The 13,233-nt window shown below is 52.5% G+C and overlaps 1 protein-coding gene across 8 annotated transcripts in view; it reads right to left on the bottom strand.

Annotated features, from left to right (window-relative positions):
* AMBRA1 (autophagy and beclin 1 regulator 1) overlaps positions 1-13,233 on the bottom strand; it is a 182,561-nt gene that overhangs the window by 4,718 nt on the left and 164,610 nt on the right. For all 8 annotated transcript variants that reach the window (XM_068555246.1, XM_068555249.1, XM_068555248.1 and 5 more), the window contains 3 exons: positions 12,476-12,615; positions 5,667-5,759; positions 4,193-4,386 (listed from right to left, as the gene is read on the bottom strand). In XM_068555246.1, the coding sequence (XP_068411347.1) occupies positions 4,193-4,386; positions 5,667-5,759; positions 12,476-12,615 (427 nt within the window). The remainder of the gene's footprint in view (positions 1-4,192; positions 4,387-5,666; positions 5,760-12,475; positions 12,616-13,233) is intronic.

Consider the following 13,233-nt stretch of genomic DNA (forward strand, 5'->3'; position numbering starts at 1 on the left):
TAAGTCCATACTCTGTTCAAAACCCAGCAGCTCCAAGAGTCCTCAAGTAGTTAAGGCTCTCACCGTGACATTCAAGGGTCCTCTCTGGTCAGGTCCTAGCTGTTTCCCTGACCATCCCCCTTCCTGAACCCAGAGACTCAGCGCTGCTGTGTGCCCAGCGCCCCTGCCTGCACACACTGTGGGTGCTCTACCTGCCACGCACCTGCCCATTTCCCCATGTCCGAAGTCCACTTGTTTTCAAGGGCCAACACAAGTACCACCTCCCTCACCCTGCCTTCCGTGGTCCCCAGCTGGGAGTGGCTGCTCCTGCCCTGAGCCCCACAGAGACCCACATCTCTCTGCGTCAGAGTTCTCTCCCTCTGGGCTCTAAGTTCCTGACGGTCTCGGACTAAGTTTTATTCACCTTTGGGCTTGCACTTGGCGTCTACCTGTCGAATGTGTGGATGAATAAAGGGCTCCCAGGCTGCCTACAGGCATTCCAGACTTAAGGGGGCTTCTGAAAACTGGTCACATGTTACCCTTCTGCTATGGGGACACAGTTATACGTCTGTTTCCTTTCTGGACTTATTTTTGAGGGTAGAGACATGGCTTCATCTCTGAATCGGATTCCCTCTGCAATACCTGTGGATGCATGGTGCCTAATACAATACTAGACATAAAGTAAGCACTCACAAAAGATAGGATAGAAGAGTTTAAAATGTACACACAAACGATTTCCTCAGGGCTGGGTGTAGGTAGCTTCAGCCTAGAGAGCTGTGAGCTGTGCTTCTCTCTTGGGAACTCTAAGTCAAGGCTGCGAGCCAAGGTAGGCAGCCAGCACATTCTTCAAGAGGAAAACACACTGGGGCCTGAGAGAAGTGGCAGCCATGGTCAGGGATCCAAGCTATTAGCTCCAGGAGCAGTGGCGGCCACAGGGGTTAATTCTGCTGTCTCCTTCCCTGTAGCAAAAGCATTTCTTTTTGTCTCTGAAAAATGGTAAACTGATTTAGTGTTGACATGAGATCATCTCCTTGGCAAGTTCTAAGGTATGTTCTGGATGCAGAGGCCAGAGTGGGATCAGGAACTTCCCATAATGCCCAATTCTGGGGGTTTCACTGCCCAGAAGAGGGAAGCCAGATTGCATCAGAGGAGGAGCTGCCCTTCCTGACCTCAGGGGGCACCCTTTCCTTCCCTTTTCACATTTGCTTTTCCCTGGCCCAGCTGGTCTGTCATCTTCACCAGACAACAAAAAGGTCCAGGCAACCCTTCTCAGTGGTCAGAGGCAGAGCCATGGGCTCCCCAAATAGTGCAGCACAGCCAAGCTCAGGGGCAGGGCCTTGCCTCTGCTCAATTCATTCATTCCACACACTTCTTGAGTGCCCACTGTGTGCCAGGCAGGCACTGTATCAGAGCTGGGAGCAAACAGTGAGCCCAGGGAATGCCTCCCCTCCCTTTCTGAGTGACAGGGTAGGGAAGCTTTAAAGCTGGACAAGTAAAAAAGCCAACACCTGCAAATTCCCCCTGAGGAGGGCTCCTCCGGGAAGTCCTAGACAGAACTGAATAGATTTTAATAAAATTCTTATAGAACATGAAAACGAGGAGCAGCCTGGGACCCTTCAATGCTAACCAATGGGAAAGGGCTAGGGGAGGGGCAGCCCACAGAATGGTAATCACCACAAGTGGAGCTGGTTGCCCACAGTAATAGACTGGGCCCTGGTGTGTGGAGGGATGCAGAGGGGGGTATCCCCCCACCAGCCCCACCTTCTAGCTAAGCCCAGAAGAAGAGTTAACCAACTTGATGAGCGGTTTCCTCTAGTAGTTTTGCCAACTGGGAGACAGAAGGCAGGCGCGCGCGTGCCTGTGTGTGTGTGCGCGCGTGCCTGTGTGTGCGCGCGTGCGCGCGTGCCTGTGTGTGTGTGTGTGTGTGTAGCTGCTGTGCCTGCCTGCTACATGGGGAAAGCGGACCAGGAAGGAAGTCTGAGCCCAAGAAGACTCTTGATTCCTGGTCCGCCTACCACAGCGGCAGTAGTGGATGGTGGTCAGTGGGGTAAGCACCTCAGAACAACGCTCCTGGCCCCAGGAGAGACGAGGCTGGCCAGTCACACCCATTGGTCAATGCTCCACACATCTTCTCCCCATACTTCTTTCTAGGTGTGGGGCTTTCTGAAAGGGACTATGATGCTGTCCCTTTCAGAGCTGGAGGTCCAGAGCTCCAGGCAAAGTTCACCACGCCAGACAGATGCAGTGAGCCATCCTGAACTACCCTGCCAAGGCTCCTGTTCTAGAGAACAGCCTATTCAACTGCTGCCTCTGCTGAAGAGTGCCTCTGGTCTCTGAAGGGCGCCTCTGGTCTCTGAAGGGCTCGCCCTCCACCACCTGTTCTACTTTGTAGGGAGGAGACTGGGAGGGAATCAGGTTCTGGTCTCAAACTGGAAAACAGAACCTCCCTCCTCCTGCCAGCCCATCATCCCCATCCCGAAACAGGAAGAAAGGAACTTATAATTGACTGGAGGTCAGAAATAAGCTGACGCTAATCAAAAAATATCAGAGGCTTCTTTGGGAGGTGAAAACACCGGTGGATGCTCTTCTTCTCAAGTGGGGAGCCCCTGCTGCACTTCACTTTCAGGCTGAAGGCCTCACTTCTGACCCAGATCCCTGTAATCTGCCCTTCCTGCTCATCCAGCCTCAGTCTCAACACACGCTGACAGGCCACGAACAAGAGCCCACTAGTGAGTGGTCCTCAGTGCAGACTGTAATGTTTTTGAACTTGGTGCCCTTGCAGCTGCTGTCCCCTCCGCCAGGAATGCCTGCCCCCTGCCCCCATCCCACTGTGCCTGACATTTTCCTACTTATCCTTGAAGACTCAGCTCAGGGTCACCTCCTCCAGAAGTCTTCCCCGAGCCCCACAGTTGGGAGCTGGCCCCCCCCTCCTCTGTGGCCCCGAGGTCCTTATCATGTGAAGCAATTATCTGCTGGGCGCCTGCCTCCCTCTCTAGACTTCCAGTTCCTTGGGGAAGAAGGACCAAGGCCTATTTGTCTTTGCAACCCCAGTGGCTGACGCATGGAAGACAGTCAGTGAACGGCCACGAGATCGCGGCAGAGGGGCCGCCTCAGACAAGGACTTCCGCCTGGGGCTGGCTGGAGGAGCTCCAGCTCTCTCCTCTTCAGTGAGGCTCGGAGCTGTGTTGGGCTGCTGCAGCCGCTACCTCTACACCAAGGGGTTTCCACCCAACAGATGCAGGAGGTGGCCTGGGCCACAGACCAAGAAGGGACTTAACTGTAAAAAATGTCAGTTCATGGCAGCGACAGGGACAGTGCGCTGCTGGGGGGCTGCAGTTTGGAAAGCTGTTCCCTGGAGGTGACATAGGCAGATTAGTTACTCCTCGCCCGATGCACACTTGTCCTCTCTTCTCATGGTCTCTCTTGAGCAAATGGCTTAACACGGACCTAGGAAATGTGGGTCTGTTTGGAGGCTGCCTTGTCTGGAGCCTGGAGCAGCCAGGGGCTGGGGTAGGCGGTAAGGACAGTGACTGAGCGAGAACAGCCTATTTAACACAGCTGCCAACACACTCCAAAGGGGCTCGAGCGTTACCGCTGGGAAGTGCTAATTGGTTCTTAGCAGTGTGAGGCCAGCGCAGAGCCAGGGCGGAGCTGGCTGAGCCACACCTGCAATAGGTGAGAGGAAGGGGCTGACTGCGCGCCAGGCTGCAGACAAAATGGCCATGAAGCACGGGTGTGTGAGGGCCTCACCTGTGGCAGTCCCGACTCTGCCAGGCTGGCGGCGGGGGAAGACAAGCTACCCTAGGGGGTGGCCCCGGAAGCCCGAGGCCTGGGGTGCGTGTCTCTGGAACGAGAGCTCACAGCAGGGAGTCTTCTCTATCTAGGTGACTCTCTGTGCTCTCTCTCCGGAAGAACACCCTGGGTCCTCCAAGTTTTAGAGGATAAGGAGGTCAGGGTCCTTGGTGGGGCTGAACAAAGCTGTGAGAGCAGCTCGCCTTGCCGGAGCAGTGACCCAGATCAGGGGAATGACCTTCCTGCCCGAGGAGGCGCCACCACGTGAGGGGCACTCACCCTGACGGCAGTGGTGCCCGCCCTGCACCAGCTGTCCGTGTGGACGGGCCGGGAGCCTCAGGGAGGGGTGAGAATGGTCCCAGCCCCCACCCCACGCCACTCTCCCGGTCTCATTTCCCCTCTAGCGTTACACGGCTCCTACCTTCACCAGGACCCGAAGCTGCTGTCCCCGGCTCCTGGATCTCCCTCTCTGTCTGTGTTTCGGCATTCTGCAGCTGAAGGGCCAGAGTCTGGGTGCCCTGAGATGTCACTGAGGTGGTGGGGTTCCGGGGCTGCAGCCCAATTGCATTCATCAGGCCCATGTCTCTGTCTGTCCTCCATGTGGCTCTGCTGGTGCTACGGAGAGAAAGGCAGACCGGAGTCAGGCAGGGCTGGGGACAGCACACCACACAGAGCTCCGCCTGCTCCGTGCCAATCCCCAGGGCACAGCCTGGACCAGGGCCTGCAGGCTGAGAGGCCCACTCCTGCGGCTGCCTCCCAATGGCGGTGAACTCGCCTGTGTCCTTTCTCCTCCAGATCAGTCCACACCCGGGGACAATGAAAGGAGGCGGCAGAACCGTCCAGTTTTGCAAACCCAGCTGGTCCAGTCACTCAAACAACGAGGGCCTTTCTGGGGAGGTAGAGATGGCTCATCTTAAAAGACACTTCCTTAGATTCAGGAAGCCACTAGCTGAGCTCCACGGGACAAAGGGTGAGCAGCGGGAGAGGGCCCTTTCTCTCTTTAGCTTTTCGTTCCTTCTAACTATATGCTGACAAGATTCCAGTTTAAATTCTTGGAACTTCCACTGAATGTCCACTTTGGAGGAAAAGCACCGGGACTCCTGTGAGGCTGTTCTGGGGTCCTCCTTCGGGGCCTTCTGAAAAACAGACCCTTAAAGCAGGGAGCGCCAGCTGCCAATGAGTAAGGCCCAGGCCCCAAGCTATACGCCCCCTTCCTTGGGCATTTCCTAGGCACTGACCCTCAGGACAGCTCGAGCTGGCAGCAGAGGGAGCCCAGGACTTTCAAGACAGTCACCAGCCACTCCTATTTGTAGCTGCTTCTGGGGATTACTCCTCCAGCTGTGCCCTGTACTTCCTCTAGGAAGCAGTGATTGCTTTGGCTTTATCATCGATCCAGGACTTTTTCTCAAAATGTTCCAGTCTTCGTTAATGAATTGAGTGATGAGAGGATCAGTACCAGGTTCCTACTCTCTCACTGGCCCCTGGGGAGGGTCTGTCCCTGGGCTGAAGCTCTGGGCAGCTTGGACCCTGAGGCCTGGGTCACGTGGGAGACTGCCCACGAGCAATTTCCTAGGGAGGGCATCCGGTCTCCAGTGTCCGCTCCTCTCTCCTCACTGCAGCTCGCCCAGATACCACGCCAGGATGAGAGGGCTAGACGGTGTCCTAGCTGGTCTTAAATCAAGGCTCTGAGGGCCGAGGTTCTGTTCTCTTTCTTAGCCATGAAACACTCTTCTCGAACGAAATCACGTGCAAAAGCTCAACGCATGAAGCAAATCAAAGAGGAGCTGCTCTGGCTGAGGACGGGCAGCTACAGGGCCCGGAGCACAGTCTGAGCGCACTGCTCCAGAGCCCACTGGTTGCAGAGGGAGGGCGGGCCTCCTCTTTCACAAACTCACCCAGGCCTCTCACTGCTTCGGCTGCTGGAGTGAACAGTGAAGACAGTCTCATTCAGCTGGTCCCAGTAGTACTCAACACCAGAGTTTAAGGCCCTGAAAATCAGTTGGGAAGGAGAAAAGGTGGAAGGCATTAGATAGGGAATGGCCAGAACCCCTTGCAATTCCTTCCTTCCTCTCTCCTGGGGCTGGGCTGAGGCCAGAACCAAAGATATTCCTGCATCAGGATGCTCAGTGTAGAGCAGACCAGACGAATCTCCAACAGCCCCAAAGCCTGGAGTGGTGGCTTTAGCCTCTTCCATCCCCCAGAGCCTAACTGGCTCCTCTTTGGGGCTAAGGAAGAGCTAAAAAATAGCCATGCCAGTCACAGGCAGTGAGTTCTGTGTGTTCTTCAGACATACGAGAAAGGAGCTAAGATGGCCCTGGAGACACCGGGTGCCACGGACAGCCCTGTCTAAAGGGTGTGCTTAGTGCTCAGAAACAGAGAGTGCAGGCTCTCACCACTGGGTCTTCCCTACAGCCATGGGGCCAGGAGAAAGGAAAATGAGGGCACCTTGACATTCTTACTTTGCCTGGAGCTCAGAAGTCTAAGCAGGAAAAAGCTCCTGCGGAGCCAGAGAGGCCCACATCTCTTTCTATTCTGGCCCTAGAGGCTCCTTTGCCAGGTAGAGGCTGGACAAGCAACTGGGAGAGCTGAAGATGACCCGGGAGGGCTCACAAACTTCTCCTGGGGGAGGGAGGAGAGAAACTCCAGCAGCGATGGGCTGGAATGCTGACAGCAGAGAGAAGAGCTTCTATCCATCAAGTTCTCTGGGCTGCCAACCTTTTCCTGGTTCCTTCTTTCCCTGCAATGGAATATCACGCAGTTTCTTCCAACCTCACGCACGCAGGCAAAACTGCCAGAAGGGAAGCAGTGGCCTCTTATCTTTCTATACTGATGTGCCACCTCAGGCAGCAAGCCTGGCTGCCAGTGGTGGGTCCCAAAATGCAAGACAGCTACCTAGCACCAATCACATGGTTGAGGGTGGGGTGCTGCTGATGGTGGTGAAGGAAGAGGGATAAGAGTTGGGAAAGAGATGTCTTTGAGCCCTTTGATGAGAACTCCAGTGTCTATGTAGAGATTGTAGGAGATACTCAAAAAAGCTAGCTCTGCTCCTAAGAGGGACAGGGCATGCACATGTGCTTGAAGAGCTCTGCTATAGACTGAATCCCCCCCCCAATTCACATGTTGAAACCCTACCCCTAAAGTGACTGTATCTGGAGATAGGGTCTTTGGAAGGTAATTAAGGTTAAATGAAGTCATAAGACTGGGACCCTAACCCAAAAGGACTCTGGCCTTATAAGGAGAGAGAGAGATCTTATTCTCTTTCTCCATCATGTGAGGACACAGTGAGAAGGTGGCTGTCTGCAAGCCAGGAAAGGAGTCCTCACCAGAACTCAATCATGCCAGCACCTGATCTCAGACTTCTAGCTTCCAGATGGTAGAAAATAAATTTCTGGTGATTAAGCTACCCTGTCTTGAGCTGACTAAGAAAAGCTCCAACGGAAGCCAGCTTTTTAACCTAGAGGCTGAGGTCACCTTCCTTTAACGACAGAACTTCTTCAATAAAGAGCAAACAAATGAAAGTCAGTGGGTTGTGAGGATCAGCCAGGAAAAGATGAGTTGTCGGGGGGGGGGGGTGGTGGTGACGTAAGGTGATTCCTCCCTAAATGTGAGGATTGGATAGGGCAGGGGCCTGATGGGGCCTGCATGGTGAGCGACTGCATGTCAGGAGGCTGTGCTACCTCAGGTGAAAGGAAATGGGCCTAGGCACTGGGACCCCAAATCCATCACTAGAGGGGCACTAAGATTCTGGGGATTAGGCTTTACCTGTGGGAAAGAGCCACAGCCAAACAAAAGTACTCTTCCTCTGCCTGCTCTGGACTAAACCCCTCCCAGCTCCTCTTAGAGGGCAGATTTGGTGTGATCTTCAGACGAGCCCTCTGAAAGAACATCAATAAAGAATTAAAGTTCAGGGTAACAACACCTGCGGTCAGGTGGCTGCCTCTCACGGCAGCCCGGGGGCCAGGACTGAGGTCAGCACCCTGAGCCCGGACACCTCAACCCGAATCTCCGCCACCCCCATAGCCGCACAGGAGGTGGCGGGCCATGTTTCCTGGATCTCAGTGAGCTGCTGTTTCTCCTCGAGACCACAGGGAGCTGAGTCACCAGATACTCAGCTATTTTTGTGAGGGTTGTCTGAGAACAACAGGGCATTGGAGAGCAAAGGTGAGAGAAGATCTTACGTGATGGAAGAGGCAAATGACCAGAAACAAAAGCAGAGGCCCCCAGAAAACAAAGCCACCACTGCAATTTTTGATGAGCAAATCATGGCTGCATGAGGCACCACATGAAGCCAGCTGCCAGGGAGCCTCTGATTTACAAACTTGTCAAGATTTATTGACAGGTGGCAATACCACATGGGTCCCCGCCAAATCCTTCATCTGTAATTCCTGCTACCCAGGGCTGGTTACTGACAACAAACTGCTCACACCAAACCTATACCAAACCATGTACTGCGTGACCAGGCACCTTCCTTCCCATCCCAGAGGAAAGGCCACCTGAAGGCACACTCTCTGAGCTGCGACTGCCAGCATGACGCTGATGGCCAAAGAGTCCCTCAAACACTTTCCACCTGGCAGCATGCGCCATCAGCTCCAGGCTATGAACTCTGGCCATTTACTGAGGATATCAACTGCCAAACAGAACAGGAGTGATGGAGGCTATCAACATGCTGCTCCATTCTCGCCCCCCGACCCCAATCCTCTCTGCTCCCCACCAAGAGGTCCAATTCCAGCCATGATTTGTTCTACCTTCTATGGTCAGACCAGCTTGACTACGACAAGCTCATGGATTTGGCTGAAATTCCAGGCACTGTACCAAGGAACAGAGTTGAAGATACCCTCTCTGGCTACTGAAACTCTAAGTGTTCAATATTCAGTGTTGCTTATTTCCATCTGTAAGCTAAAGAACAGTGCCAACCATCTCCTTCCTCCTTGGACCTTAGGGAGGATGAATGAGTCACCACTGTTTGCTCTAGGTTCTTCCTGGAAGCTAGACAAACACACAGAGGGATGAAGAAGAATGGGAAGGCCAGTCAGGGTCAGCCTTCCTGGCTTCCTTCAACAGCCTCTGTGAGCTGTGCTGCTGGGCTTGGTTCAGTGACTCCTCACAGCTGGGACTCTTGGGGCTCCCTGAACACAGCTAAGAGCCAGCCTGGCTTCCTCGGTGGTGAAAATGCTCTCACACAGAACTGCCCTCGGCAGTGATAGCGCCGAGTCCTAACCTCTGGACCGCCAGGGAATTCCCCCCAGCCTACTTTTCTTCTGACATGAGCCTCTGAATTCTGTCTTCTGAGCTGACTCTCAGAGGTCTTCCCAGCACCTCCCCACCCCGTCGTTTGTAGGGCTGATCTATGAAGACGGAAGTGAGCAAGCAGCCCCTCACACCAATCTGGCACTTCATACCCACCCTGGTTACTGGTGGGGGGCCTGGCTGGGCTGGCGGACAGCCAGAGGCACAGGAGCAGCTTGGGAGGGGTGGTGGGTCGGGGAGCAAAGCAAAGGAGAAAGGAGCATCTCACTGCTGGGAGGGGGTGGGGACCAGGCTATCAGCCACTGAAATGGCTCTGTATATGGGTGGAAGGGCCAGTGGTCCATCTCCTCACCGGTCCTAAGAATTTCTGTGCCTGGAGAGATGGAGTGTTTCCTTAGGCTTTTTTCTACTGTCAAGTGGGGTTTTAATACCTTCAAGAGATGCCCAAGGAGCTTGTTACCTCTGTCTTTGTGCTTGGAGAGAGTGCCAAGGCTAAGACAATGGAGGAGAAATCAAGAACAGGATTGAAAGCACAAAATGTGGTACAGCTGCCTGTGCCTGAGACAAAGGCAGACAACCACCTGTTTTGGAGGGAGGGCTGTAATCTTGGCCCAGCTGGCTGGCTGGCTGGCTCATGTGCCCTTGGGAATGGGTGTGCCAGGGAGCTGCGTCACGCGGGGCCAGGCAGCAGGCAACAACCCTGCGCTTCTACTTCCCTATTTATTTGTTCTCCTCGTTCTAGGCCGGAGATCACTCAGAGACTGTTAAAAAAGATGTACATGTTCTCACTTATCCTCTCTCATTCCCCACTGCATCAATCACCTGACCCACTTAAATGCCTCAACATGATCTAGAGCTGCATTCTTCACCTGAGGTCTTAAAAGAGTTACAAAATTATATGTGTGTTCTTGCGGTATATTCTTCTGTGGAAGAGAGTATGTTGCTTTCGTCGGAATTCTAAAGGGGTTTTTTGATTGAAAAAAGGTTAAGAATCAGCTACAGGAAAGAGCTCTGGATCGGAAAATTAGGAAGGCTCATTTTGTCACTGATCTGCTGGGAGACCTCGGGTGAGTGTTAACTTACCTGAATATTGTTCATAGTACTTCCTGCCTAAAGTACAGAAATGAAGGTGACTGAGAACTGGAGAAGCTTTGGACAACTTGGGACAAAGTCATGTCCATCTTAATTATATATGGTACCCTTAAATACTGGCCCTAAGGTATGGGGCATTTACCCACACGACCCAAGAAATCAGAAGAAACAGCAACACCAAAAACGCAGGCTCAACTAGCTCTCTCTGAGTCCAACACAACTTGGTCTGTGATGGGGTTGCTGTTCGCTGTGCCAAACATTAGTGCTATCTTGTCATGGAAGAGACTTGAGCTGCTGGGTGGGTAAGAGAACTCCCCAGGCAGCTCAAGATGGCTCCAGCTTGCTGAGACGGTGGATGCTGAAGATGACATATGGGGAGAAAAGAGAGGCCAAAGCCAGCTTCATGTCTGGCTGAGATGTCTGTGACTCACACCAAGTATGTAGGCTGGGGTTGCAGACATAAAAGCCTCGTGGGGCCACGACAAATTGGGAGCAGAGACACTGCCTCTGTTAAGAGCAGATCGCTTTTGCAAGAGAAGGGGCTGGGAGTCTGGTTGGGACAAAGGTTAGTAGCTGGAGCCAGGGACAAGACAACAATGCTAAGGAAGGCTGTCTTGGAGAAACAGGGAAAGAAAGGCCTGTAACTACAGTGTTGGTAAGAGTGAAATTATAATCCAGAATTCTTTTCCAGTTTTGGGAAAGATGCCTATTAGAGTCCTCTTATGAATTTCTAAGAAAAGAGGAAGAGGTAAGATAATGTGCTTTGGGGAAAAAGAAATCGTTCACGGAAGACTGATCCTGGGACTATGGACAGGCCGGGGGGAGGGCAGAAACGGACAGATCCAGCGCCTGGGTTAACAGTGGCACAGTTGTGAAAGAGGCAGGCTGTGTTCTGGAGAGGCACCGGGAGCTAGTGAAAGGGGCTCTGTGGACACTGAGTCTGAGGAGAGTGTGGCTGGCAGAACCAAGCTGTCTCCCAGCTCCAAGAGCAGCCTGACTAGGTCCGGCTGAGACAGCAGCTTCCCTTTGGAAGGGGCTCCAAAAATTCTAGGTGGAATAAAAGAGCTGTCATCAGAACCAGGTTTTCTTTCTCCTGGGCCACCGACCTAGCTCAGCTGACAAGGGCTCAATCACCAGTCACCACCAGGCCACAAGAACTGACCCAAACACACACTTTAGGAAAAATCACCAAGGGCCCTATCAAAAGGCAACGTGGACACTCCCAGTAGCCAGAGACCCTACCAGACCAGCCACACCGTGCGTGTTCTGTGATCTGCAGGCTACCCTTGGAGAAGACTCTGCACCAAGTGAAGGACAACATTAGGACGGCCTGGAGGCAGAAGTGGCATTTAGTCGGCTAGAACCCCGCAGTAGCCCATGCAGCAATCAGCCTGATCTGCACTGAAGTACAGAGTTTCACTCTCCCCACCTGGCTGGGTCTAGAAATTGATGACAGACCTGGCTGATTCCCAGGGTCTTGAGTGAAAGGATGCCTGAACAGACCTCTCTCCTCCAAAAAGCCAGAGGAAGGGGAGAAGCAGGTGTCATCAGGACTTAAGACAAAGATGCTTTGGTTCCCTGTCGCCTCCTACCCCCTACTTCAATCAAGACCAGTTAATTATCATTTTTATTCTAAACTAAGCTTTTCAATCTGCCTTCACTATTATGAGCCAGAACCCCAAGCAGAAAGGAAAACAGGCAGGACACAGACAGAGCCAGGCTGTCAGAGATCCGTAGCTTGACAAATTAGGGCTTTAACAATATTCTATTTCCAATTTTGTTTCTTAAGTTAATGTCTATGGCATTCACACAAACCTGAGACCACCTGTTGAATTTTTCAAAAAGGGTTTAGAAAAGAATCTTTGATATCTATGCTTTTGCCTGCAGGGAAACTTTACTATCACTAGGAAACCAGAGAACGAGGGAAAACAAAAGAAAAAAAAAATACTGCCTTAGATTTAAAAACACATAATAACTATACCAGTCTTTTGAAGATTTTTGGAATGGAGAGCTAACCTTACCATCCCCTAGGTGAAAAGGACACTTTAAGGAGTGACGCCGAGAACGCGTCAGGCTCTAGCGGGATTCGAATTTCCCATCTAGAAGACCCCACCTCGGCGGGGGTGGTGGTGGTGGTGGTGTGATGGATTGGGACATTGGGGTTGACATATATACACTAATATGTATAAAATGGATAACTAATAAGAATCTGCTGTATAAAAAAATAAATAAAATTCAAAAAAAAAAAAAAAAAAAAAAAGACCCCACCTCACTGGCCAGATCCACAGGTGAATGCTGATGACCCCAGTCCTCAGCCTGGATGACCCCCCGAGTCCCCACCCCGCCAGCCCCTTGAGCCACTCACTCTGGTCGGCAGATCACCAGGTCTCCTTTGTTGGTACCATAGGCCAGGCCGAGCCCTGGCTCGGGCAGCCACCGGGCAGAATTGATGCTGACGTGTCTCCGCTGGTCAGCAGGCATGGGATAAAGGACGTTGAAAACTCTCTGGGTGAGGGAAAAAGAGGGAAGAAAAGAGAATGGGAGGAGAAACGGTCTGTTACCAAGAATAACAAAATCCAAGGGGAACAAAGTCCCTCCTATAGCCTAAAGCAAGTTAACCACAGGGAAGAAAAGAGATGGCTGGACTGGGAATGGGATGACTCTTAAAATATATCTGAGAACTGGGGGAAGCGCAGGGGAGGGTGGGACCCTCTTACTTCAGGTGAGGGCTAAGGACTGTCAGAAAATACCAGGGGCATATACTTGGACCCTTCTGCATGAAGCTTCGCTATGCTCTCCTCACAGCCTTTAACATTTCTCACTTCATCGCTTTTAAGGTAACCCCCTGGAAAGCCCCATGCAGAGCCTAGCACACCAGGAAGGACTGCCCCAAACTTTCCTCTGACCAGACAAACCAGTGAGAGCCAAGCTCCACTGGTAGTCCTGTTACCATGGAAACCACAGCACTCTCACTGCAATGGGGAACTGAAGGTGATAGGGGGGCGGGAGGGGGTGATAACATCAAAGAACATTCTTAATTCATCTAATTAAAAGCAATGTTAAAACTGCTATTGTTAAGGAAATCTAAAAGGTGCAATAAGATGTAGGAAGCAGGGCAGAAGG

Source organism: Eschrichtius robustus, chromosome 11, assembly GCF_028021215.1.
Source record: "Eschrichtius robustus isolate mEscRob2 chromosome 11, mEscRob2.pri, whole genome shotgun sequence".
Taxonomy (NCBI): Eukaryota; Metazoa; Chordata; class Mammalia; order Artiodactyla; family Eschrichtiidae; genus Eschrichtius; species Eschrichtius robustus.